At 43.8% G+C, this 25,464-nt stretch overlaps 2 protein-coding genes across 4 annotated transcripts in view; one reads left to right on the forward strand and one right to left on the reverse strand.

Moving 5' to 3' along the window:
* The window catches only part of SCRN1 (secernin 1), an 81,820-nt gene extending 63,503 nt beyond the window's left edge, over positions 1-18,317 (forward strand). Inside the window, exon 10 of one of the 2 annotated variants that reach the window (XM_037890488.2) lies at positions 16,457-16,780. The gene's annotated coding sequence lies outside the window, so the exon portion shown is untranslated. Of the gene's footprint in view, positions 1-16,456 lie in introns of both variants that reach the window. The other variant, XM_043541005.1, reaches the window with a different exon arrangement.
* Positions 1,939-25,464, reverse strand: part of WIPF3 (WAS/WASL interacting protein family member 3) — a 56,363-nt gene continuing 32,837 nt past the window's right edge. For both annotated transcript variants that reach the window (XM_037890486.2, XM_043541003.1), the window contains exons 3-8: positions 15,493-15,625; positions 14,271-14,399; positions 8,798-9,511; positions 6,806-6,961; positions 5,753-5,854; positions 1,939-4,899 (exon numbers count right to left, since the gene is read on the reverse strand). In XM_037890486.2, the coding sequence (XP_037746414.1) occupies positions 4,859-4,899; positions 5,753-5,854; positions 6,806-6,961; positions 8,798-9,511; positions 14,271-14,399; positions 15,493-15,625 (1,275 nt within the window). In that variant the 3' untranslated portion in view covers positions 1,939-4,858. The remainder of the gene's footprint in view (positions 4,900-5,752; positions 5,855-6,805; positions 6,962-8,797; positions 9,512-14,270; positions 14,400-15,492; positions 15,626-25,464) is intronic.

Here is a 25,464-nt window from a genome sequence, read left to right on the forward strand (position 1 = left end):
TTAGGGATCCTGCCATTCACAAAAATCTCTACTCAGGTGCCACAGCACCAACTCGGACCCCTAGAGGCAGGCCTAGACAAACTGACTAGGGGGAGCAAGGACGACTCCCTCAACTTTTAGCCCACTAGCTAGGGAACTCAGCTGAGAGCTGGGAGATCCCTGGACTATGGGATAGTCTGATGTGGTACTTCCTTAATCCATCCTCTTGAAGCTGTTCCACTGTAGACAATTTTGAAAAGAAAAAGGCACTGGGCCAACAGTGTGTGCAAGCACAAGACTCACTGTAGTGTGGTTGCTAGAGAAATCACATGGGAGACCTAGAAGCCAGTGCCCCTGCTCCAGTGACTTTTTAAAAATATTTTATCCACAGTGGAACAGCTTCAAGAGGAGAGAGAGAGACTCTCAGACTATCCCCCTGGAAAGGTGGCAGACGCCTGTTCAAAGGCCTTCTTCTCAGGGGGAAGGTGACTTCAACCAGGTTTTTCTGATCTCCTAAATTAGTATCCTAACCAAAGTTAGAGGCAGGTTCCCTCCTCCTCCTCCTACACTTTTACCTGAAGTGGCATAGGCATCTAACTCCAAAAAAAGGGGGTGGCAGCTGAGAATCTCAAGATACCCCCCGCAGCCCAGACTTAGATGTCTACTGCAGAGGGGTGGGGATTGGGACCTCCTATTGGCTAGCTTCCATGAGGCACCATCTAGTGCCTGGGTTATCAAAACAAAATTTTTGGTGGCCTCAGAGTGTGGCCACTAACTCTCTCTGGTGGCTGCACTGACACTTTTCCTTAAAAAAAAAATTAAATTTAGGAACAATAATTAAATAGGCACAGATACACATCCAAATAATAAATTTATATATGGAGGGGTATATTGTAGACTTCATAAAAATAATACTGTGAAAAGTGATTGTTAATATCACTTTTCACAGCACACTTAGTAGCTACCTGGGAGGCTGTGAAAAGTGATACTTGCACGTGTTTGTTAATATCACTTTTCTCTGCAAGCCCCAGGACCCAGCAGTGGGGGCCAGAGATGATGGTGGGATGGATGCAGGTCAGGGGAGGCAGCAGGGTCCAGGGGTGATGGGGGTGGTTGAGCCCTGTTGCTGCATGGTCAGAGCCAGGGGTTGGTGTCTGCTGCCATGTTACCAGGGCAGAGCCGGAGAGAGGACCTGTGTGGCTGGAGCCAGAGATTAGAGCCTGCTGCTTCACAGCTGGAGCTGTGGTCAGAGTCCAGGGCCTCTGCCTACCACTGCACGGCCAGAACCCGTGGCTGGAGCCAGGAGTACATGCCCGCCACCGTGTAGCTGGAGCCAGCGCTTGCTGCTGAGTGGTCTGGGGTCAGCACCGGCTGCTGCATAGCCAGAGGCCAGGACCAGAGCTGTCGGTCAGCGCATGCAGCTGGGGCAGGGGATCAGCGCCAGGGCTACGCTGCCGGAGCTGGGGGTCAGCACCTGCCACCGCACGGCTGGAGCCAAGGGTTGGCACCCAAAGCCCCACGGTCGGAGCCTGCTGCCGTATGGCTGGGGGCCAGCACCTGGGGCCAGTGCCTACCACTGTGCAGCCGGAGGCCAGGACCAGAACCCGCACCCGCTACTGCATTGCCAGAACTGGGGTCCAGAGGCAGAAGCCTTGGAGCCAGATCTCGAAGCCCCATGGTTAAAGCCTGCTGCGGCTCAGTGCCTGGGGCCAGCATCTGCCACTGCCTGGCCAGAAACCAAGACAGAGTCGGGGACCAGAACCAGGGGCTGAAGCCCTGCCAGGGCTGCATGGCTGGATTTTTTTTTGGGGGGGGGGGGGGGGGAGTGGGAATCAGTACCTGCCACCCTATGGTTGGAGCCCAGGGCTGCATGGCCAGGCTCCTGCTGCCCAAAACCCCTTCTCCCAAGGTGGGTCCATCTCCATTTAATGCACACAAGTTAAAGTACAAAGGAGGAACTAATCTACAAAGACACTTTATTGTTTTAGAAATCCTTATAAAATATTTGTTGCACAGTATTACAGGGTCCAGTACAGATGAGAATAGGCAAGAAATCATACTCCACATTTGCTTTTAATGCACAATGCCAATAATACTGTAGCAGAATACTATTCCTGAATAGCCTCGTATTAGACTTTCTGTAAGAAAAGATGCAATGCCCATGTTGATGCCTACCTAAATTTGACTATTATATTTTATATGCTCAAGCACAGTTAACTATTGTAATTACAATACTGGTGACAGCATTTATTTTTCAATATGTCACACACACAGGCAAACTATTTATTAAGAGATCAGTACAGGCAAGAAAAAAAGCCAGGAGGGGGTTACATTTCAGAAGCCCTATGGTGCTGCTGCATTCTACAGCTGGAAAAATTGTTCTTCCAGGAGATAATTCAGTGGCTCCAGAACCTCACTCTGTACTTCCTCTATCCCATCAGACTCAGGGCCAGGTTCACTGCTGTGGTCCGTGGCTCCAGCAATGCAAAGTAGCTGTCAAATTGCTAGAGTTCACTGATGAATCTGGTCCCAAGCCCTTTGGGGGGTGCGGGGCAGTGGTAGTATATTAAGCATAAGTAGGTATCTGCAGCCCACTTATCCATCCATGAATGATTCCACACACAGTTACCTTCTTTTTGTTGACCAATCAGGCACCGTGTGAACAACTTCCCCACCCGCAATTGTTCACAGCAGAGTTGCTGGGATCTTCTTTACCTGATGTCCTTAAAGTCCAGCTAGTTACAGGGACATGACCACTTCTGCCTTCCTTAGTATTTAGGTGGTGGTGCAAGGCTACTAGCTAACTTTGCAGAGAAAGGCACTATCCAGAGATAGAAGAACTACACCCCTAAACTGGATTTAACATACCTGCTAGATTTGCAATTTGGGATGCTGCAGAGTTTATGCAAATAAGGCTTTAATTTCATATGCATATTTGAATAGTCATAATGCCATCAGCTTTCCCCAGCCCACACCATCAAATCTACCCTGCTCTGGCTCCATATTTGAGTTTCCTCCCTTAGAGATCACTACCACCTCTGCTAACCTAGGGAGGGGTCCAGGTTGTCTCCTCCCCACAAGGTCTGTACTGAAATGGAAGCCAGAATCTTGATCCCTTTCTAGCCTACCAGGGAGTGTTTCCTACCTCCCTTCTCTGATCTGCAGCCTGCTGCTCCCCCTTCTGGCTACTGCTTGCAAAATCAGTTCTGTTTAGCTAAGCAGCCACTGCTCCCCTGGAAAGAAGAGGATTAATGAGAAGCTGCCTGCCAGAGTGCAGAACCTCTGGAATGATTTCAGGCACCCCCACACTCCTGGGCTCTTGAAAAACAAGAGATTAAAGCTACTTTGTGGGAACTCAGGACCAAGGTCCTGAAATTGAGTCTCCAAGGGAAACAACACGTGAATTAAAAGACTGATTGAAGCACTCTTAACCTGGCCATTTTTATTGTATAACTTTAAGCCAATCAGAGACAAGCCAACCTATGGATGCACCTGCAAGGAAATATCTGATTTCCAGTGAGGTAATTAAGGTAACCTGCATGAGCTCACCACCCTGTCACCTATCCTGGCAACTGGCAGAAAGGGGAGGAGAGTTTTTGGCACCTGTGGCAAACTGAGGTATCTTGGGAATCAATCTGCAGTTCCAGACTGCAGCCCTTCACAGCTCACATTGAGTATTGGGTGAAAAGAACTGCATGGAGCATATAAATGAAGGACGACTTCTGGCAATTGCCTGCAGAGCTGTTCAAAGGAGATTGGTGAGAATGAGCAATACCAGTTGTCTTTCTAGTATTTAGCTATTAAATGCTTCTTTAGCTAACTGGAGAGGGGCACGTTGGGGATTATGGGGGGTGAGGGAATGACAATGTCTAGAAAGCCTGTCAGACAAGTGGCAGGTGGGCTCCTGGCTAGCAGCAGCAATAAGCAGTATTTAAAGAGAAAATCTATACTGTACAAAAGGGTCACATGTTAGCGACAGGATGGTCCAGCTGTGCCCTTGTACACACACATGCTGGCAAATGCATTCATCCCAGTTTTGCTTTCTGACCGAGGAGAAACACTTTGGAAAAGCTTTGCCTTATTTGCTAATGCATGACAATGCTGTTAGGCAGTCCAGCCCAGGTAGTCATGTTCCAGCTCATTCCCTTCTGACAGGTACACCCACTAGCAAACCTGAGAGAGAGTAGCGTACTGCGTGCAGTGGTGTCCGCAGCCCCTTTTTCCTGCCTATATATGTTTGACCAATAGATCCCTGTAATTATGGACCCCTCTTTGGTAATACTGAGGAAGAGGCCATTTTGCAGCGGGTTGCGGGGGGAGGGGTGGTGGTAGGTAGGAAACAGGCAGCAAAGTAACTTACAATGAGATTATAAAGTCATGCCAAAAACCATACAATATATAGAGTATCTTATTTTCAGATAGCTAATTGAAAACTCCTGTAAATATAATTAGAGCTCTCTGGGGGAATACTAAAAATATTTAAAAAGTGAGGAAGAAAAATATGAGTAATGCATGGAATACTGTTTGAGATGACAGCTTGATGATGATTTGAATGAGAATTACATAATGACCACTACTAAAGAATTTAAATCTCATGGTGCTTGGTTTTAAAAATTCCTGAAGTAAACAACAATCATTTAAAAGCCTGTGCCAGCACTCTCCTCTATTGCCATACGATGACTAGGCTAGTTCAGAGAATGCATAATTAAAGTATTTTCTTTTTTCCAGTTAAAAATATCAAATCAGTGATGCTGCATCATTTGATTGTTAAAATATAATCTCTACTCATTTAAACAAAACCTCCTCTGTTTCATACATTATCTTGTTATCTTCACCCTCCTGTGTAGTTCTGCACCAGAGGTCTGTTAGAGGGATCTTCTCATCTCACATGTGTTCTTAGTGGAGGATTTGTAGGGGTATCTATAAGATACATAGGATACCATCTATTACAGGATGTCCATTGTTTCTGTATATGCTTACAGTACATCATGCAATGCCCCTGTGTAGAAACTGGAACCAGTCTAAGAAAAGTAGTGCAAGCATGAAGATTTTAGGGGTAGGGAGTTGTCTAACATAACACAGAACCCATGGGATCTATACAAATAGTAGCTTGGACGGTTAGGATAGGAACTTTGTGTGATTTTATTTATCTATTTTTAAAATGCCTATTTTCAAAGCTGGGTGGGTGAAGTTGTGCTCCCAAAACACAGTGATATGATTTTCAAAGGCTGAGCATCTGTATCTCCCAGCGTATTGGTGCTTCTGAGAATCTGTCATTCTTATCTAGGTGCCAAAATATAGAGTTGGGACGCAACTTTAAGCACTCAGGTTTGAAATCTTGGAACTGTCGTTTATATTCGTATATAGTGATTACAGGTTCAGTATTAAACCACAGTTCATTTCTGACATCACCTGTTCATGAACACATTAAGGCTGAGTCAAGACCATGCTAAGTCTGTTTACGTAATATTTTTAACTTAAGAGCTTCCTACTTAATGTAATGAATACAATTAAACTGGTGGCATGTCAGCACACGTTACTGTTTGGTCTTTTTCTAGAAACATTTTATAACGAAAGACAATGAATCCTATCTTTGGGATTCATTATAACAGTAACACTGAAAGTATATCATGATATCCTAGCAACTCAATCATAATTTAACGCTAAATTGTTGCCCAGTGTTACTTTATTTATATTCACATTGACATTTTTAACTATGTTGGAAAAACAGCTTTAATCCTGTAATGCTTGTACAAGATTTTTCAATACTTACCTCTAGATGCCTTGCTGGGATAAATTCTCTGAAATGGCTTGAATTCATCAGGAGGGGGGAATTCTTCCACAGAATGAAAAGTAAACTTAGACTCAAACTCATCTGGAGAATTAAAAAAAAAGTTGTCTATTACCTGGAAAATAAACTCTGGCCACCATTAACAAAGCTGGGTTACCACTGGAAGAAAATTGATGAGGCAGTTAACTATTACAGTTGAAGTGCCTGACTGATATCCCAGTGATGTTTACAGTGGTTCATGCTGGGGAAAAACTCCATCTTAAGTGGGATTATCTGGTTAATCACCCCTTTTTCGTTCACAACTGCACCATCCCAATACTAATCATATAACATGCCTCTGGCAATCACAGCAATTTTTTATGATGATAGAACCAGGGCCGTCCTGAAGGGGGTGCGGCGCCTGGGGCAGAAGTGACGAATCAGTCACTTCTGGGACCGACCACGCTGGCCAATCGCGCTGGCCTGCAGGGCCCCCAAAGCGCAGGGCCTGGAGCGGTCGCCCCGATTTGCCATACCCTAGGGACGGCTCTGGTTAGGACAGTGTTTGATGTATTCTGACCTGGCTTTAGAGTAATGAAGCAGCTAGAAACAAAGATAAGACCAAACAGCCAACTCACCAAACCACAAAAAAGTGTCCTTGGGAACCTCTGTCCTATAGAATTTAATGGGGATGAAACCACTAGGCGTCTGTAGATATTACTCTAAACCCAATATAATTTAATAGAAAGTTATTACTTTTGTATAGCATTTTGCACTGTCCTGTAGAATTTTATAGCAGGTGTCTACTTTTCTATTCTATCAGATAGTCCAAAAACCTAATGAGAAGTTATAACTTTGTTGTTGTATAAGGCTCTTCTACAGAGGAACACTACAGAGCATCTCTCTATCTCTAGTTATACTGCTTTTTCACAGTGGACTTCATGCACAGTTTCTGTAAGATTTGTGAGAGAGGTTTTTGGTAGGATGTATATTTATCAGGCTTTTGTGTAGAAATCTTTCAAGTATAGCAAAGAGGTTTAATTTAGAAAATATTACCAAGGATGTGCATGTTTCCATTTCTGTGCTGTGGAAAGGGCTCACGTGCAGCTGGCCAGGATGAAACTTGGGTATATGGACACTTGCTTGTAAGCTCAGTTGATGGTGATCTTGCTGGAGGCAGCGGAGGCGGAATTAACTTTCCAGTGTGGCTTACTTAAAAAGAAGCAGACAGCACAAAGATACAGTAATGGATGAATGAGTTCTTAAGACATTCTTTTGAAAAATGAACTGATTGGACTTTAGACCTGACACAATGTTTAGTTCAAAGCCAAATGGCACCATGGTAGGAGGTTACTTTATAGCTGTCACGTTAGAATCACTACAGCAGTAATGCTTGGATCTATTCTATACTCATCACTATCTCTGAATACCTGACCCATTATATTTAAAAGGTGTTTCCCTTAGCTTTAAAAAAAATATAGTCAATTAATTGCGCTCTCTACACCTCAATATGTAAGGTTCAGCCCATACCCTTTAGCTGGTTTTTATTATGGGGAGCTGCATATTTCTCAATCTCACAAACCCAATTTCATATTTTTTCCAACTGGCACTTCTGGTCTACAAGCAGCTGGATTTCCAGATGCAGTCTGCCCCCCTCCACCTTTATCCTCTCAGTCTGCCTGTATATCTGTCCCCAATCCCTGTTGCAATGATGCATTTGGTCTGGATGGAACGTGGAGGATGTTTCTATCAACCTCTTCCCTGCTTCTCTCCAAGGAGTTGGTTCTAAGATTTCTCCTGGGCTGGATTTTCTTTGTGAACCTGAACTATGATTCCTCTTCCTCATCAGAATACAGCAAGTTGATTAGCTTTGCCTTTGTCCACTCTTCAGCATTGAGCTGCCTTTCTCTACCTAGCGCAACTAGCTGCCTTCTCTTGAGTTGTTCATAACTCATTTTCCTGTCTCTCTCTCCACTGTTCCTTTCCCATAAAGACTATGCGACTTTTCTCTGTACTTTGCCCTTCTACACTTCTTTCACTGCTGTTGGCACTTATGGAAATTCACACAGTCATAGATCACACATACTGCCCCCCTATGTGTCACAGTTTCAGGGTAACTGCTCCTGTACTCCTCCTCCAGGGTCCACAAAGGGCACCCCCTTTAGGGTTCCAATTCTCTGCTGTCACCTCCCCAGAGCAGAAACCTGCCTTTCACTCTGCTGACCAGGGATTTTACGGCTGCACAGCTCCCTGCTTTACACGGGGATATCTTCAGCAAGCCAGACTGCTAAAAAAGGCCAGTACCTGTGCTTTGCTTTCTCTCAGAGGGCCATGATCAGTGTATTTTCCACAGTTATAAGCAATCACATTTATTGTTGAGGTAAAAGCATTACAGAGAAAACAACAAAACAATAAAAACTTACATGCATGCTAAAAAGCCTACCAAGAGATCATCCCCAACTCCAAACTAGGGCTCTGGTAGGTTTTAGTCTTTCGAAACCTACAACTAGGTTTTCCCCATGGTTAGAAGTTCATCTATCTTATATCCAGAACCCAGTCCGGACAGATCAGGTTTTTTTTGTTTTGTTTTTTTAAATACAGCTCAGGCCCTTTGATCCTGGCCTTCTGTAACAGGTAGTCAGCAGACAATGACCCTCTCCATAAGGGCTTAGCTTCAAAAAGCTGGGTTTTTGCATAACTGGAGTTAAGGAATTTGAATTAATCTCTCCCAAGGGATTCCCCAGGAAATCCACTTAATACTTATTGTCCCAAAGTTGGTTCCAACCTGCTGCACCGCTCAGCTCTCAGGAAGAGAAAGCCAAGCACTGACTAGTTTTCTCAGCAGTGTGGGAAACAGACCCATAGCAGGAGCAACTGCTCTCACTGAGTTCCCAGTGATCTATGCTCCCAGGTTCAGAGATCCTCTCTACATGTGGGGCCTAGATCCTGCTGCTCCAGACATCCTGTCTTCTGCCACCGTAGCTCGCAGACGAGGGTTGTATTTTTCTGTAGCCTTGTGTAGTTTGAAAACTCATTTTCAAAACCTACCTGCACCTCTGCCTTGTCTCTTCTTCTGCACTGCTGCAGCTGGCTGAGGGAAGGGTGGGGCAGGAGGGAGAGGCATGGACTGAATACCAGGTTTTTGGAACAAGAAGTGTGGAGATTTGGGGGGCAGTGCGGGTGGAATGTCATGGCTGTTCACAGCACTGTTAAAGGTAGGGGAGGGTGGCAGCGGCAAGGATCCCCTTGATGAAGGAGTAGGAGGCAGTGGTGGTGGAGGCGGGGGAGGAGTTGGAGGTGGATAATCCCTCAAATCAGGCTGTGGGGCAGAAGTGCAATAAAAGTCAGTTCTAACTGGCAATCCACAAGGCGGTGCCAGGGGCAAGGGAGGAGGCGGCAGGTATGAAGCTGTTGCTTGAACCTTGACGGGCTTGTCACTCGGAGGAGGAGGTGGTGGTGGAGGAGGAACCACCAAATTCGGGGGTGACACTTTTGCAGGTTTTTCCAGAGGAGAGGGAAGAGGTGGAGGAGGTGGGAAAACAAGGGAAGGTTTGCTGGAAACTGGCGGAGGTGGGGGAGGGGCAGGCATGCTGGGCCGAGCTGGTCCTGCTCGTGGCCCACTGGGTAGCTCCGATGGGTGTGCTGCTCTTGGACAATCAAGTGGACTTGAAACATTACTGCTTGCTTTGGCATTGCCATTCAATGGGGCTGGAGACTTTGGAGGAGGCACTCGTACTCCAGACAGCTGCCCAGCCTTGCCAGCTGGAAAACAAAACCACAAGCCTCAAGGTAGATCATGAAAGACCAACACATAAGCATGGTATCAAATCGTCAGATAAAAACAGCGCAAAAAAGGAGCTGGTCCTATTTGCCCAATAAAACTTTTACTGAAATACTGCAAAGGATTTGACACTCTTCCCCATCACACAAATGTTGTAAATAGTATTTCTGCAATGGACAATCTCTAACTTGAGGGGGTCGAGAAGGCAGCATGTTCCAGGGGATTGGACTGGGACTCAGGAGACCTCTGCCACTGGCCTGCTGGGTGACAGTGGGCAAGTCTCTTCATTTCTTTGCCTCAGTTTCCCCATGTAACAGGAAGTGTGCCCATTCTCTGCAGAGGAGTGAGCTTCTGTGTAAGCAATCTGTTTGAAGACTTACCTTTCTGTAGCCCATAGAGTTAGATTAAAGGCATTTTATTTAGCAATAATGCAAGAAACCTATAGGCCTATACCCTGTAAGACGTTAACTTAAGTAGCTAGCATACGCTTTGAGGCCTCTGAGACTTAGCATAAGTGAGTTGCCTAACAGCAACCCTAAGCTATTGGGCAACCAGGAGTGGGTTACTTAGGGGATTTTTGCTACAAGCTTGTATAAAATACCAGGTAACTACAGGAAATCAAACTGATACCAGCTTCGGATATTTTAGGACTGGAACATCCGGGAATACATAACCATGAACTTGCCTTGACAACAAATTGATGTAAATGATAAGTTGGGATCATTAATATACTAACCCACAGAATAAAGACACCAACATTATTAGAGTGAGAGAGCTAGTTATGGATAAAGGAGGCCAGGCATTAATATGATTATTCATGACAGCCAACAGACCCTATAATAGGCCAAACCACCATGTATGCCTCAAGATCTTGACCACTGAACTTGATTGGTATGCCAGAGGTAGGGTAGGACCCTTGTGGATCACCACTAGGTCTCCATGAGAGGTATGACAGTATGGGCAAAGGACATCAGCCTGATTTTACACTATAGCTACTATCTCATTTGGTTTGGAACTTTTTTTTTTTTTTTTTTTTTTTTTACACTAATTGTGCTAATAAAAGTATTTAAAGCTTTGCTCTGCCCTCAGTGTTTGTGTTGCCTTTGGGTGCATCGGGGTTCCCACCAGACACTAAACTTAATCTGAATTCTGTTCCACCTGATTCTGGGACTATAACCTTTCAAACCTCAAAAGTTTAACCAGTGTCTAGCTGGAAACTCTTAACAGGGAATATTATCAATAACCACACAATAAATCAGGTAACACTTTCCCATGCCGTGGAAAGCCCCAGGGACAAAGACATCCAGCCTGTTAGTGCTAGGTGGAGAGAAGGCTTTTGGTTCCCCTTTGTCTCTGTGGCTAGCGTACTACCATGGTGTTATCTGACCAGACTAAAAGAGGAATGAAAAGCAGGGCCCTTCTCATGGTGCTTGGCTCTAGGCCATTTAGATGGAATTTCAGCCACTTAGGAGCAAGGCTGTTCCTCCAAACCAGTCACATCTGTCAGTGCTGTGGCCCACTGCAGATTGGACTGCAATAGTCCCCCTTTTGGTCTAGCTAGTAAGAGAAATAGCCATGGAGTCCATGATTGCTGCAGACAGTGGTTGAGAGGCTTGGAATGAAATACACACAGCCACCCACCCACCCCCACCAGCCAGACTTGTAGCAAAGCCCTGCAACCCAGAGACACTTGTTCATTTTCCTCTTAACATTCTCCAGTTTATCAGCCATTTTAGTACTCCCTTATGTGAGAGCCTGACAAACCTGAGGGGAAAAACTACTCTAGGGAAAATTTTGGAGATCATAAGTGACAGCTCATGACACAGGCTTTCCACTCTGCACAAGGTAGAATGAGATGGGGACAGTCAAGTGCCTTTAAAACTGCATGCTGTATTGGGTACTAACCCACATGCTGTTCTTAAGGTTGCTCATGCCTGCTCCTGTGTGGTATAAGCACTGGGGACTGACTTGGTTCACTCAAAGTAGCACTTTTAGAATATTCCACGTAGTCTGCCTTTTACAATGGCCAATAAAAAATGCAGGTGTTATTCCAATTCTGCTCTCTCAGCCTCTGAAGGCGGGTGATGCACATCATGGTTTCTTAACTCTGACAGGGAGGTCCCAGATTCATCAGTTTGCAAATCTGGCTGCAGAGCTAATGTTATAAACCAAATTCTCAAAAACACCAACTCTGATACAATACCTTCCTTGCTTGCTGATCCAGCTGTGTCCCAAACTTCAATCATACTGGGAAAATCCTTCTCCATCAGTGGATGGAGAAGACATAATAGGCCACAGAACTAATGTGGTCCCAATGCAGCGAATGTGCACACTTCACTTCCTGCACACTGTGCAGATGTGCTCTGTGGGGATCCCTCCATCCCATGGATTTTCAGGGTGGGCCATAACAAAATGGCTGGCTCCATAACTTTGTGGCTGTTTCAGCCACATACACAAGGGATATGTGGACACAGCAGGCACACAGGATGCTGAGTGTCTGAGCCTACATTAGTTCCGAAAGAGCAACTCCACCATTTTGGCACCCACAGCTGCCTTCAGTGATTAGGAAGCAGTTCTGTGACAAGCCCATTTACTATTTCAAAAGGTCCATCTATCAAGCAAGCATTTATTTTCCATTGATAAAGGCAATATTTATGTCTGCTGACTACCTGTTACAGAAGGCCAGGATCAAAGGGCCTGAATCCATAGCTCCCCTAAACTTACACACACAGCTCCTAAGCGAGAAAGATCAGTTTCAGTTCTAATTAACTGTCCCAAGACATTTTCACTTAATTGAGTGATTAGTTAATTGACACATTTTCAAAGAATTCAACTAATATTTTCCCCAGAGCTTCATATTACTAACACAATGCATCCAGAATGTGTTACTGATCTTGGTCCAGCATATTGCAAAACTATCAGAGGAAATGGAATAAAATTAATGTTTTCATGCTCAGGTTTTAATTTTAATTTTTAACTCCTGTCTCTAGGTCCAGCTAGGAAATCTCATAAAACACTTGTTCATTTTCATTCCTGGTTCAGAAATGTTTGTCTCCTGACTGCCACAGGAAATTGAGACAATTTTGTGGTTTGTATGGGGGAGGGGGAGAAATCAATTTAGTAGTGGCTTAACCAATCACACAGTGACAATTTCAATTCCATATCACAGAGAGAGAATGGAGTAAATGGAGACATGAAGCCCATTATCGGTGAAGATGACCTTTCCATAACCTATGGTGATAGCCAGTCACAACTGGGTAACCAGATACTGAAAGCCAACTCCTCTTATACCTGGAGAAACAGGTCTATATAAAAGCCACTAGAAAAGTGACTGGGGAAGTTCTGCAGGTTCTAGTTTCAATTTCTAAGTTCTTGTTTTAAAAGCATCAGGTGAATAATTCAATGTACACTAAGATACAGCGTATGTTATCTACCCTTGCAGTTATGCCAAGATTGGGATGACTAAAAGTGAACACAGGTATTGAAACCAAGCAACCTTCTAGACTCATGTCTCAGCTCACTTGTAATACTGATCTCTTAGGCACCATCGAGACTAGGGCCATTTTTCAAAATTTCCCATCTTAGTGTTAGTGTTAACAAGCTTGGGGTCTACTGTGCCTTAAAAGCAACTGCTCTGAGGAGGTACATACAGCAGTGGCAGTAACAGGCTCTCTGTCTACACTACTAGTATCCCTGGAGCTACATGGATCTCAAAAACAGTGGGAAATTTTTGGAAAATTCCTCCTGTGAAGACAGGGCCTTAGCATTCATTAACTCCCACAAATTACCAATATAACAAAATTATAATTAATACTTGATATAGATTACAAAACATTAACAAGAGCACAACTAAAGCATAGCTCTCACTCCTTTAGTGTTACCACCTTCAGCCCTCACACCACTTCCCCCCACACACACTTTTTTTTTTTACACACACACACACACACACACACACACACACACACACACACACAGAGTTACTGTGTCATTTCTTACTTGGGGCTTCCTTACAAACATACATTCACAGGCGTTACACACCCAAGTAGTTCTGTTTAAATCAATGGGACTACTCACATGATCAAGGGGGATGGAGATTTAGTTCCTTGGGCCCCAGTCCAGCACAACACTTAAACATGTGCCTAAGTAAGTATGCAAGTAGCCCCATTCAAGTCAATGTGAAAGCCCACATGCTTAAAATTAGGTAGCTGCTTATGGCTGAAATGTTCATAAAAAAAATGACTTAGATGCCCAAGTCCCATTGACTAAGGGCACTTAGTGAGATCATCAAAAGTGCCTATTGACATCAATGGGAGCTAGGTGTATAGGCACTTTTGAAAATCCCACTAGGCACCTAAATACCTTTGAAAGTCTGGCTTTAAGTAATTTGTTGGATCAAGGTCTAACTTTGTAAGCTCCAGAGGGCAGGGATTTTTATTATGTGCCTCTAAAGCAATATGCACATCTGTAGTGCAGTAGACTTGAGGAACTGGATTAGAAGCATAGCGTATCTCTATATTAGGCAATTTTTCTTATCATTGGTCTTGAGGGTTAACTATTTAGCATTTAAGGGCAGAGGCACAGACAAGGGGGATTCAGGTGCACATAAAGGTGTATTAGTTTGGTGCCAAAATAAATCAAAGGTTTAAAAAAAAAATCACAAAAGCTACATGGAGTGTCTTTATTTCACATTACAATCCCAGTTTCATTAGTCTGTTCTTTCCTACAGAAAAGTGTCCTTACCCGTCATGTCTCTTTGGCCAACTGGTTTCAGCATGGGAAAGCCACCTGCAAACAAGCCCCCCAATGATGGCTGAGCACCACTTTTGCTGGTTGCTGGTCCACCTCCATCTCTGTTAGGTCCTCTGGGTTCTGTTACAAGGAGAGGAGTTTATAGATGTGTTTTGTCTACATTCAGGCTTTTCAAAGGGCTAACACCAGCAAACACCAGCCTCTGATTTTGTTGTTTTAACATATACAGCCAAGAAAGTTACTGAGGGGGTGCAAGAGAGACAACTTTACTATTTAACCAACATCTTAGAGCACAGCACCTTCTCGTGCCTCAATAATGCTAGGACATTTTAGTCTCGTATTCAGCCATCATTTTGTGATGAGCTGTTAAACTATCATTAAATTCAGATTTTAATCTTTCATACAATTCTGAAGAGTAGCTGACAGTGACAGAAGTCACTTGTAATCTCTTAAGAAAGCACGGTTTTCACTGGGTCCAGCTGATCTGCACATCAGTTCCCCGGTGGATCAGCTGGGTATCCAGCACCGATTAAAGCTGTCACACATGTGTAAGACTCTTTCCTTCAGTGTTAGAAACATCTGGCAACCTGCCAACAGTTACTCAGAAGCCTGGAAGTGGTTTGTGAGAGAATGGAATGACCCACAGGTGTCTCTAGATACCTCTAGAACTATTTTTTTACCTTTTAAATTTAAAGTCAGCTTTCCAGGGGTAATATAATAATAAAATATTTGTAGCTAAATGGAAACCTGTGCTAGGCAGCCAATAAATGTTCTTGTTTCAGAGTAGCTCTGCTTCTAGGATTTATCAGATAAATAAAACAAAACATGGAAGGAAAAAAGGTCTCCTAATTTTTCCCAGTGTCAACAAATTCTCTTCTCAACATTCTCATTTAGAATGTAAGCTCTTCTGGGGAGGGGTGTAAATTCAATTTTGACTGTGAAATGTCTAGTGTAGTGCACTTATGTTGCTATAAAGTGCTAAATGACAAATCTAGAACCTATGATTTAAAGTGGATTCTAAATTTGGCAAATCAAGCCCTCCCCTCAGTAGTTGTCCATACTGAAGTTGGCCTTAAGACAAACATAAGGCCGTGACTAATTTTGCAGACCCTAAGTCATACAAGTGGTCCAATTGGCTTCTACAGGACTACTCAGGCCAAGAGACTGGCAGGCCTGGGCCCCTTTCTCAGAGTTGACAAAGCCGCACACTCACTTTCAATCTGTGGTGCACTTCGGTCACTGATTTGGGTAACTTTCCTTAAGCGAGTCCCTCGCTGAATATCTGCTAGTAATGCATTTCGATCTTTTTGATCTTCCTTTCTGAGCTTTGGGGGCTCTGTACTTGCCTGTTGAAGATAACAATATTAGACAGTGAGGCAAAAGCTGAGAAAGGAAGCACAAAATAAATAAACTTTAATAGAGTAAATCCGGATTAAAGCAAGCATCTCAGGCAGTTATCTTGAAATCTCTATTACTGTGCCTTAAATTATATATTATTGGAATTAACACAACTGTCTTCAGACACACAAAAGCTAGGAAATTGCAAGTTAAAGGGGGCTCTACTAGCACTGTTTAATTTCATCTGAACAAAACAAGGGACCTACTTTCATTTCAATCTGACCTTCTGGCAAATGAGCTACCAATGTTCCTAGAAGTGCCAGGCCTGCCCGCCTCCTTCCCCCATCCTGTAATTCTAACACTGAGGGCACATAGGTCTTTTGATTTTTACCTACAATGCTTTATGAAAGGAAGATTTCATAAGCAATTTGAGAACACAATTTTTTCCTGCATTTCTCCTTCCTCGTTAAAAAAGACCATTTAATCATAAGCATTGCAACCTGCAATACTGATATGATCACATTACTATATAGCATCTTGTGTTTAATCTTGATGATATCATAATTCAGACATTTCAACTGGGGTTTAAGTGCCTCTGTATTAGGGAATTGTATAGATTTAAACAGTTTAACTAGACTGCTTTAAAAATCAATTTAGCTAAATAAACAATATTCTAGTGTGTTCAAGGCCTATAAGCGTAAAGACGAGCAGTTGTCTCGGTATGACCACACTAATATAAAATCTTGGGTTTGTTCTTGAATATGAGACTCTCCAGAATAAAAAAAGCAGAAATCTGTTCTTATTTCAGATGTCTGACAGTTTGGTTTTTCTTCAAACAGGTAAAAAAGGACAAAGTGGAAATGTCCAAAGCCCGTGGGTGGGTGGCACTGGATTGTCCTCCAATATGAGAATCTTCAACTCAGCGCAAGTCCTTATAGCCAAGTCCAGAGCAAGTTATTATAGCCAAGTTATGCCTCCAAAACAGAAACACACAAGACCCTTTTCTTTAGCAGCCTATTATTGCTCCACTTTAACTTTATACTTACTCTGGCTCAAACATCTCACTCTCTTAAAAAATACTATCTGAGAATTGTGAAGATGGAAAACAGGATTGAAAATTTTTAGAAGCCATTATATGATCAGAATTTTTACCCAGCTAATTTAAAATGTAATTGATACTTACATTTTATTGCCTATTTTTATCCACTATGCTTTAAAAAATAATAATCTGGATTTGCAAATGTCCACTAGGTGGCACTCGTAGGTGACAGTAATGCCTATTACATTCCTGCCATCTGATGTAAAAACTCAGCAATAACCTTGTGACTGATACTGTGACCATATAGTCTTCAAAAGGGCATTGAAAAAATATAGTCATTCCTAGATAGTTCCCTAATTTACATAACAGTTCTGCTTTCCCACATGCTTAAAACAAAGTTTAAACGTACAAGCAATATACAATTCTGGTTATCAAGGCACTGAAAGGCTGACTGATATAAGCAATGTTATAGGCTACATACCAGTTGGAATTTATTTCCAGTCACTTTTTCCTCAACTATTCACAATACTTACTATGACAAATGGACGAACCATAACTGGAGCAAATATATCTTGCCTGTATCAAAAGCTTTTCACCAGTATCTTCAAACTTTCTTCTCCCCACTCCCACTAATAATTTAGCTGTAGCTAGTCAATTAGGATCTAAAGCTACTTGATCAAGACTGTTAGGTTTAAAATTAGATCCAACAGCTGTGTTTTTGTTTCTGCGTTCATGTGTCCACATATTATGCCAGCTGTCCGCTCTGCCTGCCTGCTCCATTCTTGTGAGCAGATACGGTATTGGAATATTGTTTGTATTTCAGTACACAATCTGTAGTAGATTAAATTGGTCACAATGATCTCTGACAGTGTCCCTATAATATAAACTGCTAAATTCCCTTTAGAGATTTGTGTGTGTGTGTGAGAGAGAGAGTGTGTGTCACTACACAAAGAGGGAATACTTCATTTTGCAAATATAAAATGTATTGTAGGATAGAACTGTAGGAATCTTCACTTCAAACACTCCCCCTCACACTCCTGTAGTTTTAATCCTCATATTGTACATTTATATATAATTTTCATGGCCAGAGCGGTTGATCTGTCTGCTGATTGATTATGCTGTGGAACAGCTTGATATGGATTCTCTTTTTGCATTACAAGGTCAAGACAGTATGGGAGTAGCAGTGTTGCTTGGCTGCACATCTGTGAGAACTCTCCTAAGGATTTCTTGTTTGCAGCATTGCCCACACCTACGCTCTGCGTGATATTTTAATAGTGCCAGTGAGTGCTGGTACCCTTTAGCACAAGTATCCCAATCAGGGCAGAAATATGAATATACTCCAGCAAGGAAACCTGCTCCAACTGATTAGCTGCAGACAGACTTTTCAAGCATCATCTCTTGGATACTGCACAGATATCTGTTAAGGAAGAAGAATTAGCCAGGGATTCACTGTCATGTTATTTATACAGAATAAACAAATAAATAATTGGGTAAGCTGGTACAGCCAGAAGACAGAAATGAACTCTTCATTGGGGTTAGACATTCAATCTTAAAAATATACACAGAAGTGTCTTGAGGCAGGAAGACAAATACATTTTCCTTGGCACTCACAGGGGGGAGCAGAGGTGCAACACGAAGGGTATCATTCTTACAAAGTGCTTCTCTACACTAATGGGGCAGCTACATTTACAGAATAGGAAATGTCTCAGTCCTTCACTGAAAATCAAAAGGGAAGCAGACAAGAATGTGAAGATCGTTTGTTTTACTAAATGCCAGAGATGCCTAAGGTAACACAGAATGAAATTAAATTGGTTAGTTCTCATTTCCTTGGTAACCATCAGGTTATTGCTCTATTATTTCACACAAAAGAATGTCGTGTTAAATAATTTGTTACAGAAATAGAATAAGTCACATGTGCAGTAGCCTCAATTTAAAGAAATGCTTTATTTTTCACTTCACTGAGTTTCACCATATTTTTCCCTTACATATCATAGAACTGGAAGGGACCTCAAGAGGTCATCTAGTCCAGTTCCCTGCACTCAAGGCAGGACTGAGTATTATCCAGACCATTCCTGACAGGTGTTTGTCCAACCTGCTCTTAAAAATCCCCAATGATGGAGATTCCACAACCTCCCTAGGCAATTTATTCCAGTGCTTAACCACTCTGACAGTTGGGAAGTTTTTCCTAATGTCCAACCTAAACCGCCGAGGCTGCAATTTAATGTCCTATCTTACGCCACCTAAACTTAAGCTGGTAAGTGGAGGCCATGTTGTTTCTGCATTGATAGACACTATTCATGCTGTTATTTTAAATCCCTTTGTTATAGAGGCTTTCCTACCTACTCTACCAAGCACCCCAACATTCGTATCCCAAAAATTCTTTATTGCTGGATATTACATAGGATGTAGCACATCAGATCAGACCATTCGTTCACATCCATATACTATGGCAGAAGCCAATACTGGAAACTTCAGATGATCCTCCCTGTGTAGATGTAATATATACTTAGACTTTTGTAAGGCTGTACCACTTTCTGTTTCAAACAATTACCAGTATACAATATCAATAAAGCACACATTAAATGGGCTAAGAACTGCCTGAGCTCAAAAAAAAAAACTCAAATGGGGGAGTTTCTAACAGGGTTCCCCGGGGATTTGTATTAAGACTAATGCTATTCAACATTTGAGGACTTCAATAGCTCAGACATAAGTGAGAGGTTTTTCGCAGGAGTAGGTGGGTGAGATTCTGTGGCCTGTGTTGTGCAGGAGGTCAGACTAGATGATCATAACGGTCCCTTCTGACCTTAGTATCTATGAATCTATCAATTCATCAATGATCTGAAAGTAAATATAAAATCACTACTGACAAAATTTGCAGATGACACAAAGATTAGTGGAATGGTGAATAATAAAGATGACAGGGCAGTCATACAGAGCGATCTGGACTGCATAGTAAGCTGGGCCCTTCAAAACAAAATGCGTTTTAATACAGCCCAATGTTAAGTGATTGGATTGTATTAACCTAGGAACAAGGAATCCAGGTCATCCGTGAAGAACAGGTGACTGCAGGGGTGGCAGGTTTGTAGAAATTTTGGTGGTGCCCAGAACCTGCCCCCCCAAAAAAAAAACCCTCTGCCCCCCACCTGCCTAAGGCTCTGGGAGGGAGTTTGGGTGGGGGGAAGAGGTCTGGGGTGCAGGCCCTGGGCTGGGGATTAGGGTGCAGGAGGGGATGGGGGGTGTAGGCTCTGAGAGGGACTTTGGGGGCAGGAGGGGGTCTGGTGAGGGGTGAGGGATGTGGGGCTGAGGATGAGAGCTTTGGGGTATGGGAGGGGCTCAGGGCTGGGGCAGAGGATTAGGGTGCGGGGGGATGAGAGCTGGGGCTGAGGGGTTTGGGGTGTGGAGGGGCTCAGGGCTGGGGCAGAGGATTAGGGTGTGGGGGGATGAGGGCTGGGGTTGAGGGGTTTGGGGTGTGGGAGGGGCTCAGGGCTGGGGCAGAGGATTAGGGTGTGGGGGAATGAGGGCTGGGGTTGAGGGGTTTGGGGCATTGGAGAGGCTCAGGGCTAGGACGGAAGGGTAGGGTAAGGGCAGCCTGCCTTGCCATTTGTGTTTGGGGGGCACTAGGACCCTGCGGCAGCAGTTGATGCGGGGAGCGGCAAAGCAGAGTCAGCGTGAGCTGCAGGCTCCAGGGCTCGGGGAGGTGAGCGGGGGCAGCAAGTGAGGGCCAGGGGACATTCAGGGGAGGTGCAGGGGGGCGGCAGGCAGGGCCGGGAGAGAGACCTGGCCCCAAACATTGGTGGAGTCAGGCCCCCGGGCCCTGAGTATTGCTGGAGCCTGGGCACCACGAGTGTATATAACTGGAGCCTGGGTGACGGTATCCTGGAAAGCAGTGCCTCTGAAAAGGATTTAAGTCATAGCAGACAAGCAATTCAACATGAGTGCCCAGTGCGATGCTGTGACAAAAAAAAGGGCTAATGCAACCCTTGGATGTAGAAACCGGGGAGTAGCAAGTCAGAGCAGGGAGATGACTGGTGAGAACGATACTGCATACAGTTCAGGTGTCCACAAGCTATAAAAAGATATTGAATAAGTGGAGAGGGGGGCAAAAAAAAGCTGCCACAAATAAAAGGTTTGAGAGCTGGAGAAAAATCTCTTACACTGAGAGACTTAAAGAGATCAACCTGTTTAAGCTTATCAAAAAGAAGACTGAGCTATCACTTGATTACAGAGTATAAGTAATCTCACTGGGAGAAAATACCAGACATTAAAGGGCTCTTTAATTTAGTGGAGAAAGGCATAATAAGAACTAGGGCTGTCAAGCGATTAAAAAAATTAATCACAATTAATCATGTGATTAATTGCACTATTAAATAATAATAGAATACCATTTATTTAAATGTGTGGATATTTTCTACATTTTCTAATACAAAGTGTACAGTGCTCACTTTATATTTATTTCTGATTACAAATATCTGCACTGTGAAAACAAAATAGTATTTTTCAATTCACCTAATAAGATGAAAGAAGTAGAGCATGAGGCTGACCATAAATGAAGTTAGAAGATGGAATTTTGAGGGACTTAAGAAGACTAAATCCTCCCATGCTGACTCTTTCTGAAGGAAGATTTCCAAGGGCCCATTCATGATGGGAGTCTACTCTGTGTGCCACCCCAGCTACACCATAGCCATGTGAATCTTCTTCTCTCTCTCTTTACAAGATGGATGAGAATATTGTCTTCTCACAGGGATGTGCTCAGCATAAATACTTGAGAGGTGCTCAGATTCCATAGCTATTTAAGAGTAAAAGGCATTTAGCTGTTTGAAAGATTCTACCAGTTATGGTAATATTAGTTATTTTTTAAAGACGAAAATTGTGCTAGTATTTTTAAAACTTTACGGGTGCCGTGTTGCCACCTCCGAGACATGGAAAAAACAGACACAGTCCTCCCCCCTAGAGGGATCCCATCAGTCTGACCCTCCTCTTCTCCCCTCAGGTGCCCCCACACCAGTATCCTAACCCTGTCTGCTCCCCTCATACAGGAAGTGGTGCAGGTGGAGAACTAAAGGCAGTTCAAGGCCTCTTTGCCTCTTACCTTTTCCCAGGAGCCTCAGTCCTCAAGGGAGCCCCCTTCCAGGAGCCCCTGCTACCCTCATCCCAGTCCCTGCTCCTGACCCTTCTCTACTGGTGAGCCTCAGGTCTGTCCCTCTTCCCGATCCCCAGTGCTGAGAGGAGCTACTGCAGCTTCAGCTGAGGGCCTGGCCTGCAGAGTGGGACCCAGGTGCTGTGCCAGTATGCACCCTTCTTAGTCACATGGCATGTGCGTGTCAGAAGTTACACGCTGCATGGACACTGTCACACGTGTTTATTGTAGTTTACAGAGAGAACATTAGTGCCAGTGGGAAAAAAGGGCACATTTGCACCAGCAGCTGGCAAGACACTACAAAAACAGGCCAGGCTGGTTAAAAACAAGCAGGTGGCAACCCTACCATGGTACCTAGAAAGAGGAATTCCTTCTTGACTCAGGTGGGTATTCGGGTTGGGCTGGGTACTTTCACTCTGTTGATTCTGAAATGCATTCTTGATCTAATTCCCACAGCAATTCAGGGTAGAGTTGTTAATAAACAAGTGAATAGTACAGCAAAAACATATCTGCAGCCTTTTATACCACACAGTTCCTAGGCAGCCTGTGACAGAGAGCTGGGCAACAGCAGCTGTACCAGCATTCTGATCACTGGATCACTAATAATATCACCACCCCAGAGTACATCTGAGGGGTAAAGCTGTGCCTTACTGATAGATTGGGGATGAGAAGGAGAGAGCTATTAGGCTAATTAACCCACTAGCCCAGAAAGTAGAAAAGCCTCAGAAAGGAAGTGCTCAGTAGGGGAAGCCAGGAGAGATCTTTCAGGGGAAAGATACCGTCTGTCTCCGCCCCTTGGCTAAGTGAGCTAAGGACTGTATGCTATTGTAAATACAGAGCTGCACAAGTTTGTCAAGATGGTGGGAAAGAATATTGTAAATCAATTGCACAAGCTGTTTGACCAGGAGAAGCTCTGATGGGTTTGCGGCTAGAAAAGAGACAGGAGAAGGCTGACACACAGCTGTGGATGTCAGAGTGGCACTAAGCACTCCTGTACTTACACACTGCTGTACTAGTCTTTGTACAAAATATGCCTTGTGAGGTATCATTTGAAAACTAATAACTCCCTGATCATTCATATTCTTATGTGATGTATGCATACCACGTCTGTTAAGAGTTCTGAACATCTCTCACAGGCTTGGCCTTTAGGGCTTTTCTGTTTTAAATTTCCAGGATTTAAAGAGGTCTGGAAAATGGATTAGTTTAATGCACTTAGAGTTCACACACAGATATATACAAAGAAAAATAAAGGAAAACAAATCTAATATGTAGATAACTTATGTTCAAAATGTGCCCGTCCCCTCTCTTTCAGTAGGCATTGTACAAATCAAAATGCAGGTGGAAAGCACGTTCAATGTACACTTTACTGACAAAATGGTTTATTGGGTCTGTTAGTCTAACGCCAACAGACCCTGGTCGTCAGTGGGTGGGATCGAACCTGGGACCTCTGGAGCTTAGTGCCTGAGCCTCTACTGCATGAGCTAAAAGCTATATGGCTGTTAGCTAAGGCTGTAGAGCAAACTCATTAATCTCTCTGTAAGTGGTCTCAGTGCCACTAGATAGCACAGGGTGCCACTAGATAGCACAGGGTGCCACACTCAGAAGGCGTGTCGGTTACATACTTCCCCTAGCTGAGGAAACACGTCCCAAGCTTCACAGACTTCCCAGTTGAAATCCCAGACGAGCCTCCACTTGAAATGCTGACAGAACCTGGTCAATCGGCAGGCGGGATCGAACCTGGGACTTCTGGAGCAAAATACATGAGCCTCTATTGCATGAACTAAAAGCCAGATGGCACTTAGCCGAGGCTGTAGAGCAGACTCATTAATCCCTAAGTGGTCTCAGTGCCACTAGATGGGACAGAACACCACACCCAGGAGGTATGTGGGTTACATTAGGACATCAGCACTATATCACTTTATTGTGCTGACCTAAACAGAACCTGAATCAGCATGGCCAGGCCAAGGTGCTTTCTCCTTCACCTTGACCTTCCTCTACAATGGTAAAGGGGAGATAGGGACTACTATTAATTTTAACTTGCAGCTATGTCTAGAAACAGGATTTTCTAGCACTAACTGCACTTGATGATAGGGACTTGCTTTTTGCAAGACCCACGTATTCCACAAGACCCTTAAATGTCAATGGACCCGGTTCTCACTGCCCTGCACCTTGTGTAATCATTCACACAGTGCACCGCAGGTGTAAAACACTACCAAATCAGAATGGTGGTATTTTGCATACTCTTTACAGAATTGTAAATGACTACACAATTGGAAAGCAGTGGAGTGCAGGAGCTTAGCAGGAGTCAGAACTAGATAGCAGATTTATATGGGTAAGGAGAACATCTAGCATTACAACAACAAAAAAACCCAAAACACATGATTTGGAAGCCATATACATACTCCACCCCTCCCACCCTTGAGGTCACAAGTCAACTTCTAATTAATGAGGATCAAGAAGAAACTTTGCTTATGTTTTCTGGATCAGAAAGAAGGCCCTGAGTCAGTCTGTATAGAAAACACCCTTTCTTTGTCTGTTGGTCTCCGGAAACCCAAGTTTAAACCAATATATGCTAGCCTCCCCAAGGGTAGAGGTGTTTACAACCTGAGTGATTCTCCTTAATCACCACTCAGAGCTCTTAGTTCCAGTCAGAGCGGTGGCAACCCTCCCCCCTGGAGTTGCATACAATTGTTGGCACACAGCAATATATAAACTTAACACAATATGGTCCCCAAAGATACTGCATGCGGTTGCAATATCCCATCACAGTAGCTATGGTGGGAAACTGAAAGAAGCATAGACAAGGCTTTAACTGTCTGCAGCTGGACCCTAGCACTCATTTCCATCATCACTCCTACCGCCGCCGCCACCACCACCAGCACACACCAATCCAGTTTGTGAAATCAGCCCTGGGTGAGGGGGCTTGGACATTAGTCCTCGTCGTCTCCCCCCACCCCCCGGGGTGGTGGGGCTCAGGCTTTGGTTCTCCTCTAATGAGGTCATGTAGTAATTTTTGTTGTCAGAAGGGGGTCCCAGTGCAATGAAGTTTGAGAACCCCGATCTAAATCCATGTTTAGTTAACTGAATAGAAGTTATATGGATTTTTCAGAAGTGCCGAGCCGCTTTTATTTATTGAGGTGCCTAACTTTCTGGCATCCAAATTTGATCAGGCTGGTGTACACTTTTGTGTCAAGTTCTCTTTCTACAGAGCAGGCTTTCAAACCATTTCAGACACACAATCACACAGGGCACCAAGGTGGGTGGCAATGTGAACTCTGCAATACGGTCAATCTGAAATCCTCCAAAACCATGAGTCAGCCCGCTTCCCACTCCCCAGAAAAAGAAAAAAATCACAAGATTGGCTTAAACATCTCATGATTTTTAAAAATAAATATTAAGGTTTTTATATTTGCCTTTTGATTTCACATTATCAAGCTTTTCGCCACACCTATGAGGGCTAGCATTGCCCCCCCGCAAAAGCTGAGATTCTCATGTAATGACATAATTCCAGGAGATGAGACTTTAAGAAAAATGCCAAATATCACAAGACTCAAGATAAAGTCATGAGAGTTGGCAACACTGACTCTGTATTTGTCTAGCACCCAGGCCTCCTGGTCCATAACGAGGGTTCCTCTGTACTACAGTAATACAAGTAAATAATAACAGCATCT

The sequence above is a fragment of the Chelonia mydas genome, chromosome 2, assembly GCF_015237465.2.
Source record: "Chelonia mydas isolate rCheMyd1 chromosome 2, rCheMyd1.pri.v2, whole genome shotgun sequence".
In the NCBI taxonomy this organism is placed as follows: Eukaryota; Metazoa; Chordata; order Testudines; family Cheloniidae; genus Chelonia; species Chelonia mydas.